Here is a 20,650-nt window from a genome sequence, read left to right as displayed (position 1 = left end):
TTCAAAGATAAAATAACGGGACTGTTACGGGAGTTTGAGCAACGCTTTCAGATTTATGTTTATGTTTTATGTTGATGTGCTATTGTTTTTAATTGATTTTATTTGTATATTTAACCTATTCTTGACTCTGTGGTTCTTGCACTTGTTTGGGGAACAGGATTTCATTATTTTTATCTACATTTCTGCCTGAGAAATGACACCCTGATATAGTTCTGTGATCTGTGATATACTTCTGTGAATCACTGAGGCATTGTGTGTTTGTGTGTTCTTTGTCCTCAGAACTTTCAAATAACTTGGTGTTTTATGATTAATAGTGATGTTGTGCTTTTGGACACTGTCCTCAGGCTCCAGCTTTATGTTTATATGTTTTTATGTTGATGTGCTATTGTTTTTAATTGATTTTATTTTATTTGTATATTTAACCTATTATTGACTCTGTGGTTCTTGCACTTGTTTGGGGAACAGGATTTCATTATTTTTATCTACATTTCTGCCTGAGAAATGACACCCTGATATAGTTCTGTGATCTGTGAAACAGTTCTGTTAATCACTGAGGCATTGTGTGTTTGTGTGTTCTTTTTCTTTAGAATTTTCAAATAAACTTGACGTGTTTTATGATTAATAGTGATGTTGTGCTTGTACTATTTTGGACACACTGTCCTCAGGCTCCAGCTTTATGTTGTATGTTGATCGTATTAAAACAAAGAAAACAATCTGAAGTTGTTGATTTTAAGTTATATATACCATGATTTTTCCGGTCCGGCCCACTTGGGAATAGATTTTCCTCCATGTGGCCCGAGCTAAAATGAGTTTGACACCCCTGATTTAGATGATATACCAGAAAATCACGGAAACGGGTTTGCCCTGCCTATGAGTGTGTTTGTGTGAGCGTGTGTGTGTCCATGCGTACCTAGCCACTGGACAAAGGACTTGACCATGGAAGTGATGCTCTTGATGTCCCAGATGTAGGGGTAGAGATCGTAGAGGATGGTGCGGTTGGCTGAGTTAGACAGCCTGGTGAACATCTGGATGACCGAGCAACACATCTCCTCAAACTTCTCCGCCCGGGACTTCCACTCCGCAACCTGGGGGCAGACAACAGGGTGGTGTTCTTTAGGGCACCCTACCTCTTCAAACAGAATCTTAAATAATCCCCCTTTCTATGCCTGTGATATGTGGTTGTCCCACCTAGCTATCTTAAGATCAATGCACTAACTGTAAGTCGCTCTGGATAAGAGCGTCTGCTCAATGTCTAAAATCCATGTAGTCTCTCCCTGTTTGTCAATTTTCTTCCATTTGGTGCTTAATGAACATGACCCAGTTGAGACTTGTTTAAAGAAAACATCTCCAACGGTACCATGGTCACTGACAGAACTCATCCACAGCCTTTAAAAAATATATGTTTTATTAACAAACAATTAAACAAACAAAAGAAGAATAGTACCATGCAAACTTTTTACATTGCCAGGAAAACCTAAACAAACAAATCATGTTCATTAATAATACAAGTTTTAATTGCCGTTTTGTTGTTCATTTTAGTTATCGTGCCATATTATTTAAATTAATTTATAATGTGAAACAAGTTAGGTTTTGAATTAGACTATTTGCATTTGTGAATATGAAACGTACCTAATATTAATTAAATATACTACATCCTTATCAATGTCAGAATTTCTAAAACAAATAATTATATCAAAACCATTAAATATTACAACCTGTCCTGTTTTCTTTGTAACAAAGTTCTGTATATCAATCCAATTTTTTAAAACTTAATACAGGTAGAAAACAAATGAAAAATGGTCACCTTCTACATTCCATAGAAATCACAATTATAGTCAATATTCAGCTTGAATCTTTCTAAAACATGTTGTTTCACAGGATAAATTCTATGTAACATTTTAAATGAAACTTCCTTTACCTTGTTACTGATACAATCTTTTCCATGCTTTGCCCCTTTGTATATACTATAGATATTTGACCAAAACAATCTTGGTGAGGAAAATATAGTATCATAAACAATATTCCTAATCTGTTTATTACTACATTTATCTTTGAGGATGTTAATATTGCCAATGAATATATTTTCATGTAAATCGATGGTACTTACATCAACCACAGAGGAATATATTTTTTCTTTACTTGGAATCGCATCAAAAACAATTGCATATTCTTTCGGGGTTATTGGAATTCTAAACTTATCAAGAAATTCCCCATATGAGAGTAGATATCCATCCTCATTCAGTAACGGACCAAATAAAATAATGTTATTCTCAAACCAGTTACGAAAAAAATACTTATTTTTAAATCGTATATCTTTGTTATTCCATAGAAAGTATCTGTGAGGGAGAAAATTATGTTTCTATGCTAACATCCAAGCTAAAAGTGCCTGCTTATGGAATTTGGCCTACAGGGATTTTATCAACATCAAAATTACACCGAAGCAGAAATTCGAAACCACCAACAGAGTCAAATAATGACTTAGGGAAGACATTCCAAATACTATTCTGGTTCTTAATATACTTCTGAATCCAATTTATTTTCAAAGTATTATTTAGAGTATTGAAATCTAAAACCCCAAGATTTCCTTGTTCTTTGGTATTACTGAGAATATCTTTCCGTAGATAGTGAGGCTTGTTCCTCCAAATAAAATTATAAAGGGGGATAAGTCAAGTGATAACGAGACATAAACCGACCTGGATAACCATCAGCTTTGGACAATAAAACCTGACCATATAATGAAATATCTCTCAGTAACCAGAGGTTCAATTTCTTATTTGTTTTCTCAATAATAGGGTTAACGTTTAAATTACTCCTTTGTTTTTCATCCTTGCATATAACAATTCCAAGATAAGTTACCTTATCTTTCATTGGGATACCATATACTGTACCTCCTGTAAAACACAGTCCTTGAATGGAAATAAGACTGACTTAGTGATATTAATTTGCAAACCTAAAACCAAGGAAAGCTCTACCATACTGGAAACTGCTTTAGAAACCTCATTCCTGTCTCTCAAAAATATGGTGGTATCATCAGCCAGTTGACATAGTTTACATTCCTTGCCAAGTACTGAAATACCTTGAAAATCCATAATTTGAGTAACCAATAAAAATAAAAATGAACTAATTAGGCAGCCCTGCCTAATGCCACGCCCAACATCAAATCTTTGGGATGTCCCGTGAGCTAATACAACCACTGTATAAAGTTTGGATTGCTTTTTTTTTTTTTTTTATCACCAAACCCCAAAAAACGTACTGCTTTGAACATAAACTCATGTTCTACAGTGTCAAAAGCTTTATAAAAATCTACAAACTTAAGAAAACTATCATCAAGGATGAGGTCATTATAGTCAATCATATCTAAGATTAACCTGATGTTACTACTAATGTGTTGACCATGCATAAAACCAGACTGTTCTTCAATTATATGATGTAAGCCTTGTTTCCACCTCTTAGCAAATACAAGGGCAAATAACTTTCCATCATTATTCAACAGGCTAATGGGCCTCCAGTTGTCTATAAAAAGACTACCCTTATTAGGTTTGGGAATCAAAGTAATTACACCTTGCTTTAAGGAAGCCGGTAACTCCCCTTTTTCTATTGATTCTTGGAACATAGTAAGAATGAACGGAATCAATCGATCATTGAATGTTTTAGAGAACTCACTTGTTAAACCATAATTTCCAGGGGATCTATTGTCCTTAAGGCTTTTAATACAATATTTTATCTCAATTTCAGATACCTCATCACAAACATCCCTGAAATCATTCTAAATCTTCTTAGAAGTGTTTGCTACAGTGTCCCAAAAAAAATCCATATTGGAAGTTGACTGGGCTGATGTATACAGATTCTGATAAAAACTGGGCAACATGCTGAGAGATTTATTTTAGGATTCTCATTGGGAGTACTATTGAAATTTACATCAGAAGTCATTTCGCCTGCCCTTTTCTCTAAATTAAATAAATATTTTGTATTTCCTCTCCCTCTTCCATCCATTTTCATCTTGATCTTACAAACACTCCCCGGGCCATTTCCTCGTAAATACAGTCTAACTGCATTTGCAGTGATGATAGCGTCAGTAATTCCTGATTGGTTAGATCCGTTTTTTTTTGTACAATCCATTATTCCCTTTATGATGTTATATTCTCTCTCTCTTGGCACGAGCAATTTCTTTCCCCATTGAAATAGCCAAAAGCCTTATATCAAATTTAATTAGCTCCCAGTAACTTCCAAGCGTATTCATAACACACGCACGGTTCCAATATTTATCAACAATTCCTGCTCCTTCCTTCATAAATACTTAATTCTCTAGTAAAGTCTTATTCAGTTTCCAGTAACCTTTAACTTTTTATGTTGACAAACCATGCATATTTATCATTATTGAAATCCCTTTAAGATCTGTTAAAATCGATGGTTCAATTGAGACTGTACCAACCTTGTCAGCCATAACTTCAGATATTAACCAGAAATCAATACGGATTGTATAGATAAATCTTTGGTACTCCATGTAAACATCTTCTTATAAGTGTTCTTATGTCTCCAAATATCTAGAACACCTAATCTTAAACAAATATTCCTTATCTCACAATCTGAGTTGCTATCCTTAGGAGGCCATCTATCTAGATTATCATGTAATACTGTATTAAAATCTTCACCCCATATTACTTTGGCAAACAAAAATTTAGACAATTTTACTTTTTTCCTCTCAATGTCTCTAAATAAAATACAGTTACTTGACTTGTTATTGGTAGCATAAGTATTCACAACAATTAATTTAATGTGGTTGACATCTACCAATAGCATAATCCATCTCCCTGCATCATCTGCTTCATGACTCAGTATATGACCCTTAAAGTTGCCTGTTAAAATAGCGACACCTGGCTTACTTGCGCAGAGTACGTGATTGTATTGGCTAATTAATGAAATATGACATTTATAGGGGTGACAGGAACAATATAAGGGGAAACAGGTATTTCCTATGTTGTTATCAAGTAAACGATAAGGGATAATTTGATATGGGATCACATGGAGCAGATTTAGGGGTTCAATGATCAGTGTGAGAATTACAGAGGATAAAGTCTGAAGAGTAATCAATTAAACATACTCATTATATACTAAGAGAAATTTGAGTGGTTTTCATCTTTTGAGAGATTTTATATAATATTTTTATGGAGTAGTTATGAGGAATTAGATTGATACAAATGATTATTGATGAGATAGGACTGTGTATATCTGTATCATGTTTTGTGTGTACTTACTATCTTTGGATTACTGATTGTAATTGAATGTTAATGAAATGTATAATTTATTTTCCAGGAGAAAGGGGATTTCCTTATCTCATTGGAATGTTGCCCAGGGCTAGGGGGAGCAGTTTAGTGAAGTTAGGCAGTATTAGGTCGTAAAAGGGAGCTACCAAATTAAGTAGGGCCTGGCTATTTTTATTTGTTGTTTTCAATTGGGTTTTTCAAATAAAGCACACAACACACCTAGTATGATGTTTATAAAGGGTTGTTATTTTGATTTTAGGGGGGTTTCAACAGTTCAAAGGTGATAAGTCTTAAAGGAGCACACAGTGAATTTTATCAAGTTTCCTTTTTCTTTTTTGAGGGAGTTTTGGGTATACACATGATTTCATATGAGAAGAAATGCCATGAGGACTTAATGTACACTTGGGATACACAACATTTATGAAATGTTTTGAATGTTGGTAATGATTAGTATCCTATAGAATGGAACAATTCGTTGAATGATTTCAATTACCTCTGCACTCTGTACTGACTTTCTAGTGTGAATTGATTACCCACACTGGTAATTCTAATGGCATGAGATGAGGACTTTAAGATAGTTTATTTTACCGAGTTGAGGGTAATTTATAATACTGAAAATAGTGAAAAAGTTTATAATTTGATAATAATATACACTGCTCAAAAAAATTAAGGGAACACTTAAACAACACATCCTAGATCTGAATGAATGAAATAATCTTATTAAATACTTTTTTATTTACATAGTTGAATGTGCTGACAACAAAATCACACAACAATTATCAATGGAAATCAAATTTATCAACCCATGGAGGTCTGGATTTGGAGTCACCCTCAAAATTAAAGTGGAAAACCACACTACAGGCTGATCCAACTTTGATGTAATGTCCTTAAAACAAGTCAAAATGAGGCTCAGTAGTGTGTGTGGCCTCCACGTGCCTGTATGACCTCCCTACAATGCCTGGGCATGCTCCTGATGAGGTGGTGGATGGTCTCCTGAGAGATCTCCTCCCAGACCTGGACTAAAGCATCCGCCAACTCCTGGACAGTCTGTGGTGCAACGTGGCGTTGGTGGATGGAGCGAGACATGATGTCCCAGATGTCCTCAATTGGATTCAGGTCTGGGGAATGGGCGGGCCAGTCCATAGCATCAATGCCTTCCTCTTGCAGGAACTGCTGACACACTCCAGCCATATGAGGTCTAGCATTGTCTTGCATTAGGAGGAACCCAGGGCCAACCGCACCAGCATTTGGTCTCACAAGGGGTCTGAGGATCTCATCTCGGTACCTAATGGCAGTCAGGCTACCTCTGGCGAGCACATGGAGGGCTGTGCGGCCCCCCAAAGAAATGCCACCCCACACCATGACTGACCCACCGCCAAACCGGTCATGCTGGAGGATGTTGCAGGCAGCAGAACGTTCTCCACGGCGTCTCCAGACTCTGTCACGTCTGTCACGTGCTCAGTGTGAACCTGCTTTCATCTGTGAAGAGCACAGGGCGCCAGTGGCGAATTTGCCAATCTTGGTGTTCTCTGGCAAATGCCAAACGTCCTGCACGGTGTTGGGCTGTAAGTACAACCCCCACCTGTGGACGTCGGGCCCTCATACCACTCTCATGGAGTCTATTTCTGACCGTTTGAGCAGACACATGCACATTTGTGGCCTGCTGGAGGTCATTTTGCAGGGCTCTGGCAGTGCTCCTCCTGCTCCTCCTTGCACAAAGGCGGAGGTAGCGGTCCTGCTGCTGGGTTGTTGCCCTCCTACGGCCTCCTCCACGTCTCCTGATGTACTGGCCTGTCTCCTGGTAGCGCCTCCATGCTCTGGACACTACGCTGACAGACACAGCAAACCTTCTTGCCACAGCTCGCATTGTTGTGCCATCCTGGACGAGCTGCACTACCTGAGCCACATGTGTGGGTTGTAGACTCCGTCTCATGCTACCACTAGAGTGAAAGCACCGCCAGCATTCAAAAGTGACCAAAACATCAGCCAGGAAGCATAGGAACTGAGAAGTGGTCTGTGGTCACCACCTGCAGAACCACTTCTTTATTGGGGGTGTCTTGCTAATTGCCTATAATTTCCACCCGTTGTCTATTCCATTTGCACAACAGCATGTGAAATGTATTGTCAATCAGTGTTGCTTCCTAAGTGGACAGTTTGATTTCACAGAAGTGTGATTGACTTGGAGTTACATTGTGTTGTTTAAGTGTTCCCTTTATTTTTTTTAGCAGTGTATATGATTCAAAGCATAAAATAACAAAAGAGAGAGAGAGAGAGCTTTCTCTGAATGAGGGATAACTGTTGCTAGTCAATTGTACTAATCTTGAATTACTTTACGGGATAGAAGTAAGTTGAGGTATTATCAAATGTTGTCATTTTAATTTCATTTATTATTTTGGTTTAATAGGCAAAGTTAGTGTTTTGTTTTTGAAAGCATGAATCACGTTGTGACTCATGTGTTCAGAACAGGGGGTAGTACTGATGGTATGAGGATTTATTGGTACATGTGCATACTGTAGTAAGAATATGAGCAGTAGTAATTAATGTGTTATGGGTTAGATTAAATGTTTTCGGTGAAAATGTATTTGTGGTATAAGGTAGAATGTAGTGGAGGCATGTCTATGGAAAGAGTGACTATAACAAGATGCAAGAATGTGCACTTCCTAATCGAGGACTTTCCTGACTGATTGATAAGAAGACAGTGTAAAGTAGCATATTGTGTCTCAACTAACAATGTTCTGCAGACTTTCTTTCAAAAAGGTGAAGGTTTCTTGAAAGAACTAAGAGGAGAATCTGGGCATTTTCTGTGCATGGGAGACTGTGTGGCAGTAGAGGATTACAGAAGTAAGAGCTGGACAGAATCTAGGTGTGGTGGTTAGTACTAGGTGTCGCTGGCTACCTCAATGGAGGGGACAGTAGCAGAGACAGATTTGTACATCTATTTGTCCCACTGTAGGAGGTAATAAAAATCAGAGGAGGAAGATGGAACTGTTAATGTGGAGCATTGTTTTTGTTTTTGTGTCTATGTCTGTGTGTCGTTGCAGCAGTGAATCTTGAATCCATATTGGTGCGATGAAAGGAGAACACCCTACACAGAGCGATGTGAACAGAAATTGGGAAGTATATTAGAAATTGGTATTAAAGAATAATTGTTAAAACAATAATCTGTCATGTGGTAAATGTTTATATGGATTTATTGGATTAGAAATTAAATCAATTAAAATGTTATGTTTGTCTTCTAGTGAGGTAAATACAGATGCTGTCTTGATGCATATCAGGGATAATTTGGCCTAGAAGGGTGTGAACCTAAATAAAAGTAACAAACTATGAACCGGCTGAAGATGAATATCAGAGGCGTTGAAGATATTTTGTAAAATACCACTTTTACATGCAACTGGTGTACAACAAGACAATGGAAGCTATCAAAGGATTTTCTCATATTTCTATCTCGAAGGAGTGGGACAGGAGTCCACCATTGAGTGAGAATGGAGAAAGATATGTTCAAATGCAACATTTTTAATGATGTGGGCATAATGGTTGGCAAATGGACAAGATAATGAGGTTGTAGAAAAGGTGGTGACTCGAATGACACATTGTAATTGTGACATTGTCATGGGCAAGTCGTTTTGAAATATGAAGCTGTCTGAAGAACATAATGAAAAGACGCCAGAAGATTTAAGTGCCGGGAGAAAGAGGGGATGCTTAGCTGTATTGATAATAAAATTGGATTTATCTCAATTTGCTAATTTGGGTAGTAGGTACAGTGAGGGAAAAACGTATTTGATCCCCTGCTGATTTTGTACGTTTGCCCACTGACAAAGACATGATCAGTCTATAATGTTAATGGTAGGTTTATTTCAACAGTGAGACAGAATAACAACAACAAAATCCAGAAAAACGCATGTCAAAAATTTTATAAATTGATTTGCATTTTAATGAGGGAAATAAGTATTTGACCCCTCTGCAAAACATGACTTAGTACTTGGTGGCAAAACCCTTGTTGGCAATCACAGAGGTCAGACGTTTCTTGTAGTTGGCCACCAGGTTTGCACACATCTCAGGAGGGATTTTGTCCCACTCCCCTTTGCAGATCTTCTCCAAGTCATTAAGGTTGAGGCTGACGTTTGGCAACTTGAACCTTCAGCTCCCTCCACAGATGTTCTATGGGATTAAGGTCTGGAGACTGGCTAGGCCACTCCAGGATCTTAATGTGCTTCTTCTTGAGCCACTCCTTTGTTGCCTTGGCTGTGTGTTTTGGGTCATTGTCATGCTGGAATACCCATCCACGACCCATTTTCAATGCCCTGGCTGAGGGAAGGAGGTTCTCACCCAAGATTTGATGGTACATGGCCTCATCCATCGTCCCTTTGATGCGGTGAAGTTGTCCTATCCCCTTAGCAGAAAAACACCCCCAAAGCATAATGTTTCCACCTCCATGTTTGACGGTGGGGATGGTGTTCTTGGGGTCACAGGCAGCATTCCTCCTCCTCCAAACACGGCGAGTTGAGTTGATGCCAAAGAGCTTAATGTTGGTCTCATCTGACCACAACACTTTCACCCAGTTCTCCTCTGAATCATTCAGATGTTCATTGGCAAACTTCAGACGGGCATGTATATGTGCTTTCTTGAGCAGGGGGGCCTTACGGGCGCTGCAGGATTTCAGTCCTTCACGGCATAGTGTGTTACCAATTGTTTTCTTGGTGACTATGGTCCCAGCTGCCTTGAGATCATTGACAAGATCCTCCCGTGTAGATCTGGGCTGATTCCTCACCGTTCCCATGATCATTGCAACTCCACGAGGTGAGATCTTGCATGGAGCCCCAGGCCGAGGGAGATTGACAGTTATTTTATGTTTCTTCCATTTGCGAATAATCGCACCAACTGTTGTCACCTTCTCACCAAGCTGCTTGGCGATGGTCTTGTAGCCCATTCCAGCCTTGTGTAGGTCTACAATCTTGTCCCTGACATCCTTGGAGAGCTCTTTGGTCTTGGCCATGGTGGAGAGTTTGGAATCTGATTGATTGCTTCTGTGGACAGGTGTCTTTTATACAGGTAACAAAATGAGATTAGGAGCACTCCCTTTAAGAGTGTGCTCCTAATCTCAGCTCGTTACCTGTATAAAAGACACCTGGGAGCCAGAAATCTTTCTGATTGAGAGGGGGTCAAATACTTATTTCCCTCATTAAAATGCAAATCAATTCATTACATTTTTGACATGCGTTTTTCTGGTTTTATTTGTTGTTATTCTATCTCTCACTGTTCAAATAAACCTACCATTAAAATTATAGACTGATCATTTCTTTGTCAGTGGGCAAACGTACAAAATTAGCAGGGGATCAAATACTTTTTTCCCTCACTGTATACACACTACTGATTGGGAATATTGTATTTAATATGAATTGTTGGGGGTTAAGTAATCTTACTTAACACAAAAGAAGAAAAAAAAAAAGTGGATTGTAATGATGTCATTGTGTTGTGTGGACCAGGTTAGAGTTAGTAGATAAGTGGTTTGGTGAGACAGTCTATATTCCGTTATGTCAAAGGAGATTACTGAGGTTGATCTTAGAATAATTGATGGACAGGATATAGTGACAGGGGTAAAGAGTAATAACGTCAAAGAATGGGAGTGCCCATGGAGGTTTACCAGATGTTCGTGAAGAGACTTGTAACAGAGTGTATATAAGCTGAGGGATCTCTTTGTTATGGAGTTAGGAAGTTGGAAGAGACAGGGCTATGTCTGTTATAACTAACCATGGTACCATATTAAATATATTATATGAACTCCCCATCAAAAGTGTCCAAGTACATCCTTATATTCGTAATCACTTGATACCCTAGAAACTCATCATAACACCTGTGAATGTATTTCAAGGCCTACCTTCAAACTCAGTGCCTCTTTGCTTGACATCATGGGAAAATCAAAAGAAATCAGCCAAAAAAATTGTAGACCTCCACAAATCTGGTTCATCCTTGGGAGCAATTTCCAAATGCCTGAAGGTACCACGTTAATCTGTACAAACAATAGTACGCAAGTATAAACACCATGGGACCACGCAGCCATCATACCGCTCAGGAAGGAGACGCGTTCTGTCTCCTAGAGATGAACATACTTTGGTGCGAAAAGTGCAAATCAATCCCAGAACAACAGCAAAGGACCTTGTGAAGATGCTGGAGGAAACAGGTACAGAAGTATCTATATCCACAGTAAAACAAGTCCTATATCGACATAACCTGAAAGGCCGCTCAGCAAGGAAGAAGCCACTGCTCCAAAACCGCCATAAAAAAGCCAGACTACGGTTTGCAAATGCACATGGGTACAAAGATCGTACTTTTTGGAGAAATGTCCTCTGGCCTGATGAAACAAAAATATAACTGTTTGGCCATAATGACCATCGTTATGTTTTGAGGAAAAAGGGGATGGCTTGCAAGCCGAAGAACACCATCCCAACCGTGAAGCACGGAGGTGGCAGCATCATGCTGTGGGGGTGCTTTGCTGCAGGAGGGACTGGTGCACTTCACAAAATAGATGGCATCATGAGGATGGAAAATTATGTGGATATATTGAAGCAACATCTCAAGACATCAGTCAGGAAGTTAAAGCTTGGTCGCAAATGGGTCTTCCAAATGGACAATGACCCCAAGCATACTTCCAAAGTTGTGGCAAAATGGCATAAGGACAACAAAGTCAAGGTATTGGAGTGGCCATCACAAAGCCCTGACCTCAATCCTATAGAACATTTGTGGGCAGAACTGAAAAAGCGTGTGCGAGCAAGGAGGCCTACAAACCTGACTCAGTTACACCAGCTCTGTCAGGAGGAATGGGCCAAAATTCACCCAACTTATTGTGGGAAGCTTGTGGAAGGCTAACCGAAACGTTTGACCCAAGTTAAACAATTTAAAGGCAATGCTACCAAATACTAATTGAGTGTATGTAAACTTCTGACCCACTGGGAATGTGATGAAAGAAATATAAGCTGAAATAAATCACTCTGTACTATTATTCTGACATTTCACATTCTTAAAATAAAGTGGTGATCCTAACTGACCTAAGACAGGGAATTTTTACTAGGATTAAAATGTCAGGAATTGTGGAAAACGTTAAATGTATTTGGCTAAGGTGTATGTAAACTCCGACTTCAACTGTATATACACTACTGTTCAAAAGTTTGGGGTCACTTAGAAATGTCCTTGTTTTTGAAAGAAATGCATTTTTTTTGTCCATTAGAATAACATCAAATTGATCAGAAATACAGTGTAGACATTGTTAATGTTGTAAATGGCTATTGTAGCTGGAAACTGCTGATTTTTAATGGAATATCTACATAGGCGTACAGAGGGCCACTATCAGCCACCATCAGTCCTGTGTTCCAATGGCACGTTGTGTTTGCTAATCCAAGTTTATCATTTTAAAAGGCTAATTGATCATTAGAAAACCCTTTTGCAATTATGTTAGCACAGCTGAAAACTGTTGGGCTGATTAAAGAAGCAATACAACTGGCCTTCTTGAGACTAGTTGAGTATCTGGAGCATTAGCAATTGTGGGTTCGATTACAGGCTCAAAATGTCCAGAAACAAATAACTTTCTTCTGAAACTCGTCAGTCTATTCTTGTTCTGAGAAATTAAGGCTATTCCATGCGAGAAGCTGCTAAGGAATTGAAGATCTCGTACAACGCTGTGTACTACTCCCTTCACAGAACAGTGCAAACTGGCTCTAACCAGAATAGAAAGAGGAGCAAAAGGACAAATACATTAGAGTGTCTAGTTTGAGAAACAGGCACCTCACAGGTCCTCAACTGGCAGCTTCATTAAATAGTACCTGCAAAACACCAGTCTCAACATCAACAGTGAAGAGGCAACTCCAGGATGCTGACCTTCTAGGCAGAGTTGCAAAGAAAAAGCCATATCTCAGACTGCCCATCTTAATCTTTTCTTTTTATTGGCCAGTCTGAGATTTGGCTTTTTCTTTGCAACTCTGCCTAGAAGGTCAGCATCCCGGAATTGCCTCTTCACTGTTGGCGTTAAGACTGGTGTTTTGCGGGTACTATTTTCTTTCTAAAAAAAGGACATTTCTAAGTGACCCCAAACTTTTGAACGGTAGTATATATATATATATATATATATATTGGTAGTTACAGTCTTGTCCCATCGCTGCAACTCCCGTACGGACTCAGGAGAGGTGAAGGTCGAGAGCCATGAGTCCTCCGAAACACGACCCTGCCAAGCCGCACTGCTTCTTAACACACTGGTTGCTTAACCCGGAAGCCAGCCGCACCAACGTGTCGGACGAAACACTGTACAACTGCCGACCGTGTCAGCGTGCATGCGCCCGGCCCGCCACAGGAGTCACTAGAGCGCGATGGGACAAGGACATCCCGGCCGGCCAAACCCTCCCCTAACCCGGACGACGCTGGGCCAATTGTGCACCGCCTCATGGGTCTCCCGGTTGGAGCCGGCTGCAACACAGCCCGGAATCAAACCTGGGTCTGTAGTGATGCCTCAAGCACTGCGATGCAGTGCCTTAGACCGCTGCGCCACTCGGGAGGCCTACCCCCCTTTTCTACACTACAAGCATATGAATGAGTTTCAGCAAAGCCTCTTTTCTCCTTGGAAGTCTCAACATCCATTATCTCAGCAACCGTTTGGTTACGTCCTGACTCCATGCTGCTATCTATGAAGATGTTAGCTAGCTAATGTTAGCTAAACACGCTGAAACTTTTTGATAGCTAGCTAGCTTGTTCGTTGGAAATCGTCCCAAAAAATATTTCAATGGCTTGATTAATTACAAAATGATTAAAAATAGCTACACTGTATGGCTATATATATTTTTGTTGTTGCAACTGCAGCCTAAAATTAACAACTTTGTGAGAAAACCCTAAAATTGCTCTTCAGCTAGAAACGTTACAACCTCTCATGCCGCTATCTTGCCTCCCTCATACACAGCCTTTGTTAGAACTAAATGTATTGACACGACAAAACTGTCATCTCTGTGAGGAGATTTTACAGTGTGTGTGCCACTGCATGGATACAGTTTCATTTTTTTAAACCCACCTCCAATGGCTGCATAAAGGTACTACACAAATACCATTTTGAAACGCAGTGGTGATCACCACCACATCTGAATATTTCATAGTTCTGAATATCAGAATAAAATTCAAATGACTAACCTCAATGACTAACTTAAGGACAATCTCCCTCCTCCCTACCCATCCCCTACTTCTCTCCCACCTACCTTCTCTGGCTCCTTGCCCTCGCAGTTGACGCTGACGGTGCTGCTATTGGCCCGTAGCCAGTTGAACTCCTTGAGCATGTGCAGGGCCTTGGGTCCGTATTCATAGGGCAGGTAGAAGAGCTCAGCTAGTAGGGTCAGGTCCTCCAGAGAGAGAGGCTCTGCCGTGTACAATGCCTTCTCATTGGGACCAGGCACAAAGACATCCTGAAAGACAAATAAAAGTAATTGTTTAAACATAAATCACTTTGGATAATCTGAGTCACGGACACACACACACACTATTTAAGGTATTTCAATTACTCTCAAAAGACATTTGAAAGTAAGAATTTGTATATTTTTTGTTTGAAAATACAAGTAGTTGAATATTGGAATAAACTTGGCATGTATTTGAAGATACTGAAATACACAGAGAAGTGTATTTTCAAATACAAATATTTAAATACTCCCATGCATTTGGACCCAGGTCTGGTATTTGAAATAATGTTTGGAAAAAAGTATTTGAAAATAGTTTCAAATACTAAGCTATTTGTAGGAACTGTTTTGAAAGTACTTTCAAATACTTCCAATAGAAGTAGGGCCGCATTATTTTAAAATACTAAAATACACAGAACATAAGTATTTAAATAACAAAATACACATGCATTTGAACCCAGGTCAGACACACACACAAACAACTTACCTGTTTGAGCTGTTCGTCTGTCTGCATGGGGGCCATGTCAATGTCCTCCTCTGGAGACTTGGACTCAGGAACCAGGACCTCCCTGTCTGTGTCCATGGGCTTCAGATCCTCTGCCATCTTGTCTATGAGGACCAGGCTGCTCTTGGTCTCAGTTGCAGCCTCTGCTAGAGGGTCTGACTCTGGGTCCGTCTCCTCTGGTTTCTCCACAACCATCTCCATGGGCTCTTCGTCAGACTCCTTCTTCTCAACATCCACCTGAACAACATTATAAACATTTAGAAAACAAGTTATTGCCTCACCATCTTGGTGATCCCATGTGGAATTTTTTTTAAACGTTCGATTGTGTGTTTATCCTTGATCAGTTGGAATGAAATCTTTTGTTTTGTTGTACTGTCTGTAGACTGAGACTTGTTTGACACAATGGAGACAAACCAGGGAAACACACTCAAAACCATTGGATGTGCACTGCATACTGTATGTTCTTCCCTATCTAATATAAAATGATCAAAGTTAAATCAGTAACTACCTCCTCCACCTCTTGTTGTTGCAGTCTCTTGGCCATGGGGTGGTTGTTGGGGTCGGGGGCGCCTGTAGGGGCCATGATGGGCTGTTGGAACACTGTAGTGACTGTAGTAGCAGAGCAGAGGGAGGAGGCACCTAGTGATAACACGTCAATAGCTGAACACTTAGCTCCGCTGTGGGGTACCTGGCGACCTGGAGGAGACAAGAACAGAGACATTGTCAACATGCTATACAAGAGGCTTTTATAACAAATATCAACATACTAGACAAAAATATAATGGCTAGCTTTAATGCATGAGTGAAATAAGAGAGTGTTTAAAATCCAGTGATGGATGTTTGGAGAGACATTTACCATTGCTCCAAATGATACAGCATGAATTAAGGAAACACACACAGGTGTTATTTAAGTGATAATGCCCGAGAAGCCGGTTTGAAGGATATATTGGCACAGGAGTTGTTAGGCCCTTGGAGGGCAGGCAAACTGTGCCAATATATCCTCCAAACACCGGCTTTTAGGGCATTATCACTTTTATACAACGGGTTACCAATATATTCAAATAATGATTGACATACAGTACCAGTCAAAAGTTTGGACACACCTACTCATTCCAGGGTTTTTCTGTATTTTTACTAATTTCTACATTGTAGAATAATAGTGAAGGCATCAAAACTATGAAATAACACATCTGGAATCATGTAATAACAAAACAAGTGTTAAACAAATGAAAATATATTTTATATTTGAGATACTTCAAAGTAGCCACCCTTTGCCTTGATGACAGCTGTGCACACTGTTGGCATTCTCTCAACCAGATTCATGAGGTAGTCACCTGGAATGCATTTCAATTAACAGGTGTGCCTTCTTAAGTTAATTTGTGGAATTTCTTTCCATCTTAATGCATTTGAGCCAATCAGTTGTGTTGTGACAAGGTAGGGTTGGTATACAGAAGATAACACTATTTGGTAAAAGACCAAGTCCATATTATGGCAAGAACAGCTCAAATAAGCAAAGAGAAAACGACAGTCCATCATTACTTTAAGACATGAAGGTCAGTCAAAAAACCATCAAGCGCTATGATGAAATTGGCTTTCATGAGGACTGCCACAGGAAAGGAAGACCCAGAGTCACCTCTGCTGCAGATGATAAGTTCATTAGAGTTACCAGCCTCAGAAATTGCAGCCCAAATAAATGCTTCAGAGTTCAAGTAACAGACACATCTAAACATCAACTGTTCAGAGGAGATTGCGTGAATCAGGCCTTCATGGTCGAATTGCTGCAAAGAAACCACGACTAAAGGACACCATTAAGAAGAAGAGACTTGCATGGGCCAGGAAACACGAGCAATGGACATTAGACCGGTGGAAATCTGTCCTTTGGTCTGATGAGTCCAAATTGGAGATTTTTGGTTCCAACCGCCGTGTGAGATGCAGAGTCGGTGAACGGATGATCTCCACATGTGTGGTTCCCACCGTGAAGCATGGAGGAGGAGGTGTGATGGTGCTTTGCTGGTGACACTGTCTGTGATTTATTTCGAATTCAAGGTACCCTTAACCAGCATGGCTACCACAGCGATACGCCATCCCATCTGGTTTGTGCTTAGTGGGACTATCATTTGTTTTTCAACAGGACAATGACCCAAAACACACCTCCAAGCTGTGTAAGGGCTATTTGCCAAGAAGGAGAGTGATGGAGTGCTGCATCAGATGACCTGAATCAACCGACCTCGACCCAATTGAGATGGTTTGAGATGAGTTGGACCACAGAGTGAAGGAAAAGCAGCCAACAAGCGCTCAGCATATGTGGGAACTCCTTCAAGACTGTTGGAAAAGCATTCCATGTGAAGCTGGTTGAAAGAATGCCAAGAGTGTGCAAAGCTGTCATCAAGGCAAAGGGTGGCTACTTTGAAGAATCTCAAATATATTTGTTTAACACTTTTTTGGTTACTACATGATTCCATGTGTTATTTCATAGTTTTGATGTCTTCACTATTATTCTACAATGTAGAAAATAGTAAAAATAAAGAAACACCCTTGAATGAGTAGGTGTGTCCAAACTTTTGAATGGTACTGTTTTTCATTAAAAACGTTATTTTGATGCATTTTTTCATACTATTTCATACTTCCACAAGATATAGTCCCGACACAAATCTAGGGTTGCTAACCAAGCCAGCTGGTCGTTCGTTCTATTGGTTCTGTTGACAGAGACGCGACCCAGTCGTTCAGTCTTTTTGTTCTGTATCTATGGACGCGACCCAGTCTTTCATTCTAAATGTTCCATTGCCATACTGGCTGGCAACGTTCTTATCCCTTGCTTGCTAGCTAGCCAACTACGGCTAACTTACAGTCACGTCAAACAGTGCAGACAGAATAACAACAGTAGCTGCATTTGCATTTGTTTAAGCTGTTTTCTAGTGACATATATTTGGATACATCCATAACAATAAGCTAATGAGGGGCGATTTCGCCTGGCATAGAAAATGTGCTCTCTCGTCAGGACACGGTTGTTCAGAGGAGCTAGCCAACAACACAGTTAATACAATCACTTCAAACTGAAGCTGGAAAGACTGCAAACTAGCTGCACTTCGTTTCGTTTGACCTTTTTTCAATTTAAATTTCTTTGTATATATCCATATAAATGATGCCAGCTGATTCATGATTTTGACTGGCTGAGAAACGCTGCCTGCCTCTCTGTCTAGTCCTGACTCCCGACCCCTACACGTTCATTACTATGGGACAGCTGGAGATCGAATTTGAATATTGAAACAATGTTGCAAATGTCGGAGAGACAGATAGCAAGGTTTATACAAATCTCCGCAGTTGAAAACGAAATGTTAGTCTAAAAGAAATGTGAGATCATGTCTAGATGCTTTTTATAGTGGAGATCAAGTTTATAAAATGCCTGGCTGGGCTGATGAGACAGTGGATTGCGCAGTCAGATGGAACAGAGTAAATAGGCATTTTAACATCATAGATTTAGCCGGTGGTAACTTGTGGAATAGACACCGGCTGGAATGCGCTTTTAACCAATCAGCATTCAGGATTAGACCCACCCGTTGTATACATTAGAGATGATAGGTAGGTGACGGTGCTTACTGTTGTACTGGTGAGGCACTAGAAACTCCCCCAGCCACTCTGTGAGGGCCAGTTTCAGGGCCAGCTGAGGGCTGTACAACATGTCTGTCTCTAACTCCTCATCACTGCCCTCATTCTCCAGCTTGATCTGGATAGACACGGTACTGTCCTCTCCATCCGCTGAGAGAAGGAGGGAGGAGGATGGCGGAAGGAAGGGAGAAGAGGAGGAAGAGAGGGAGATGAATAAGATTAAGATTACTTTAATTGGTCAATTGCACACAAAGTCCAACCGAAATTTGAATACTGCTTTAACCCAACCCATCCGAAAGACACATACAGGTTTTGGAGAGGTGCGTGGGGCTGCCACACTGATAAGTAGAGGCCTGTTTGAATACTGGGAAAGTGCCTCCTTCCCTTCTTCTATTGGAGTAATCAATAATGTGACTGGATTTAATTGAAAGCCATGTAATCTGAATGGACACAATGCTGTCCTCTTTCGAGACCATATCATATTTTTCTGTCATTCTTAAAAACCAACAGACACGAGACTTGGGCAGCCATTTCGTGTACCTTGTGTGACCCTACTCTACTCTATAAATACCAAAACAAACATATTCACTGGTCCAAATAGACACGTGTCTCCAACACGATACCCTGAGGAATTCACACATGGATTAACAAGCATGCATAACACTGCTAAAGACCCTAAGCCTTTAAGACAGGGATGACTACAAGGGTTACAGTCCTGTCCTGCTGCTCTTGGTTTCTATGTTGATCAATTATTGTCATTAATTGGCAATACCACTCTCAGATTCAGGACAACTATAAAAACCAACACACACAGCAGTCGTTGAGGACCAAAGCTGTACATCCCTGCATTAAGAAATGTGTATTTTTGGCTCAATCTGGCACATTACAGAACATAAATGTCCCTGACAAATACATCTAATAAAGTAAGTGAACAAATAAATAAATGAAGTCCATCCTGGTTAGACGTACCCATGACGATGATGTTATGTGTAATTTCACTATACCCAAATCCGAATGTGCCAGAAATCAGACTTACTCATGGCGACATCCTTGCGCACTCCATTCATGTTGGACTTGTACCAGGTGGCCAGGGTGTGGATGGCCACGAAGTTGGACTCAAACTCACAGTTGGGGTTGGTGAGAACCCCCTTGAGGCGGGGGATGAGCTCCGTGGAGCGCCCCTTGTACGGCCCCAGGAACAAACGCTTCTGGTCGTAGTCGTTGGCATGGATGTTGTCCCAGATTACCGGAGCTCTCTTCAGGATCTTAGAGACCTCCTCTATGGACTCCACTGTGATGTCTTTGGATACCACCTTAGGACCTTGAAACATAATGCCACATACAGTTGAAGTCGGAGGTTTACATACACCTTAGCCAAATACATTTAAACTCAGTTTTTCACAAGTCCTGACATTTAATCCTAGTAAAAATGCCATGTTAGGATCACCACTTTATTTTAAGAATGTGAAATGTCAGAATAATAGTAGAGAGAATGATTTATTTCAGCTTTTATTTCTTTCATCACATTCCCAGTTGGTCAGAAGTGTACATACACTCAATTAGTATTTGGTAGCATTTCCTTTAAATTGTTTAACTTGGGTAGCCTTCCACAAGTTTCCCACAATAAGTTGGGTGTTGGACCACAACTTTGGAAGCATGCTTGTGGTCATTGTCCATTTGGAAGACCCATTTGCGACCAAGCTTTAACTTCCTGACTGATGTCTTGATTGTTTCATCAGACCAGAGGACATTTCTCCAAAAAGTACGATCTTTGTCCCCATGTGCATTTGCAAACCGTAGTCTGGCTTTTTTTATGGCGGTTTTGGAGCAGTGGATTCTTCTTTGCTGAGCGGCCT

At 40.1% G+C, this 20,650-nt stretch overlaps 1 protein-coding gene across 1 annotated transcript in view; it reads right to left on the bottom strand.

Annotated features, from left to right (window-relative positions):
• Nucleotides 1–20,650, bottom strand: part of LOC311135382 (protein O-GlcNAcase-like) — a 44,909-nt gene that overhangs the window by 12,813 nt on the left and 11,446 nt on the right. The window contains exons 7-12 of the mRNA XM_084169318.1: nucleotides 19,831–20,115; nucleotides 18,786–18,944; nucleotides 15,697–15,884; nucleotides 15,171–15,425; nucleotides 14,492–14,695; nucleotides 911–1,085 (exon numbers count right to left, since the gene is read on the bottom strand). Coding sequence (XP_084025444.1) covers nucleotides 911–1,085; nucleotides 14,492–14,695; nucleotides 15,171–15,425; nucleotides 15,697–15,884; nucleotides 18,786–18,944; nucleotides 19,831–20,115 — 1,266 coding nt within the window. The remainder of the gene's footprint in view (nucleotides 1–910; nucleotides 1,086–14,491; nucleotides 14,696–15,170; nucleotides 15,426–15,696; nucleotides 15,885–18,785; nucleotides 18,945–19,830; nucleotides 20,116–20,650) is intronic.

The sequence above is a fragment of the Coregonus lavaretus genome, assembly GCF_964263955.1.
Source record: "Coregonus lavaretus genome assembly, chromosome: 1".
NCBI lineage: Eukaryota > Metazoa > Chordata > Actinopteri > Salmoniformes > Salmonidae > Coregonus > Coregonus lavaretus.
The sequence above is the reverse complement of the archived record's forward strand: the minus strand, read 5'-3'. Positions and strand labels throughout refer to the sequence as shown.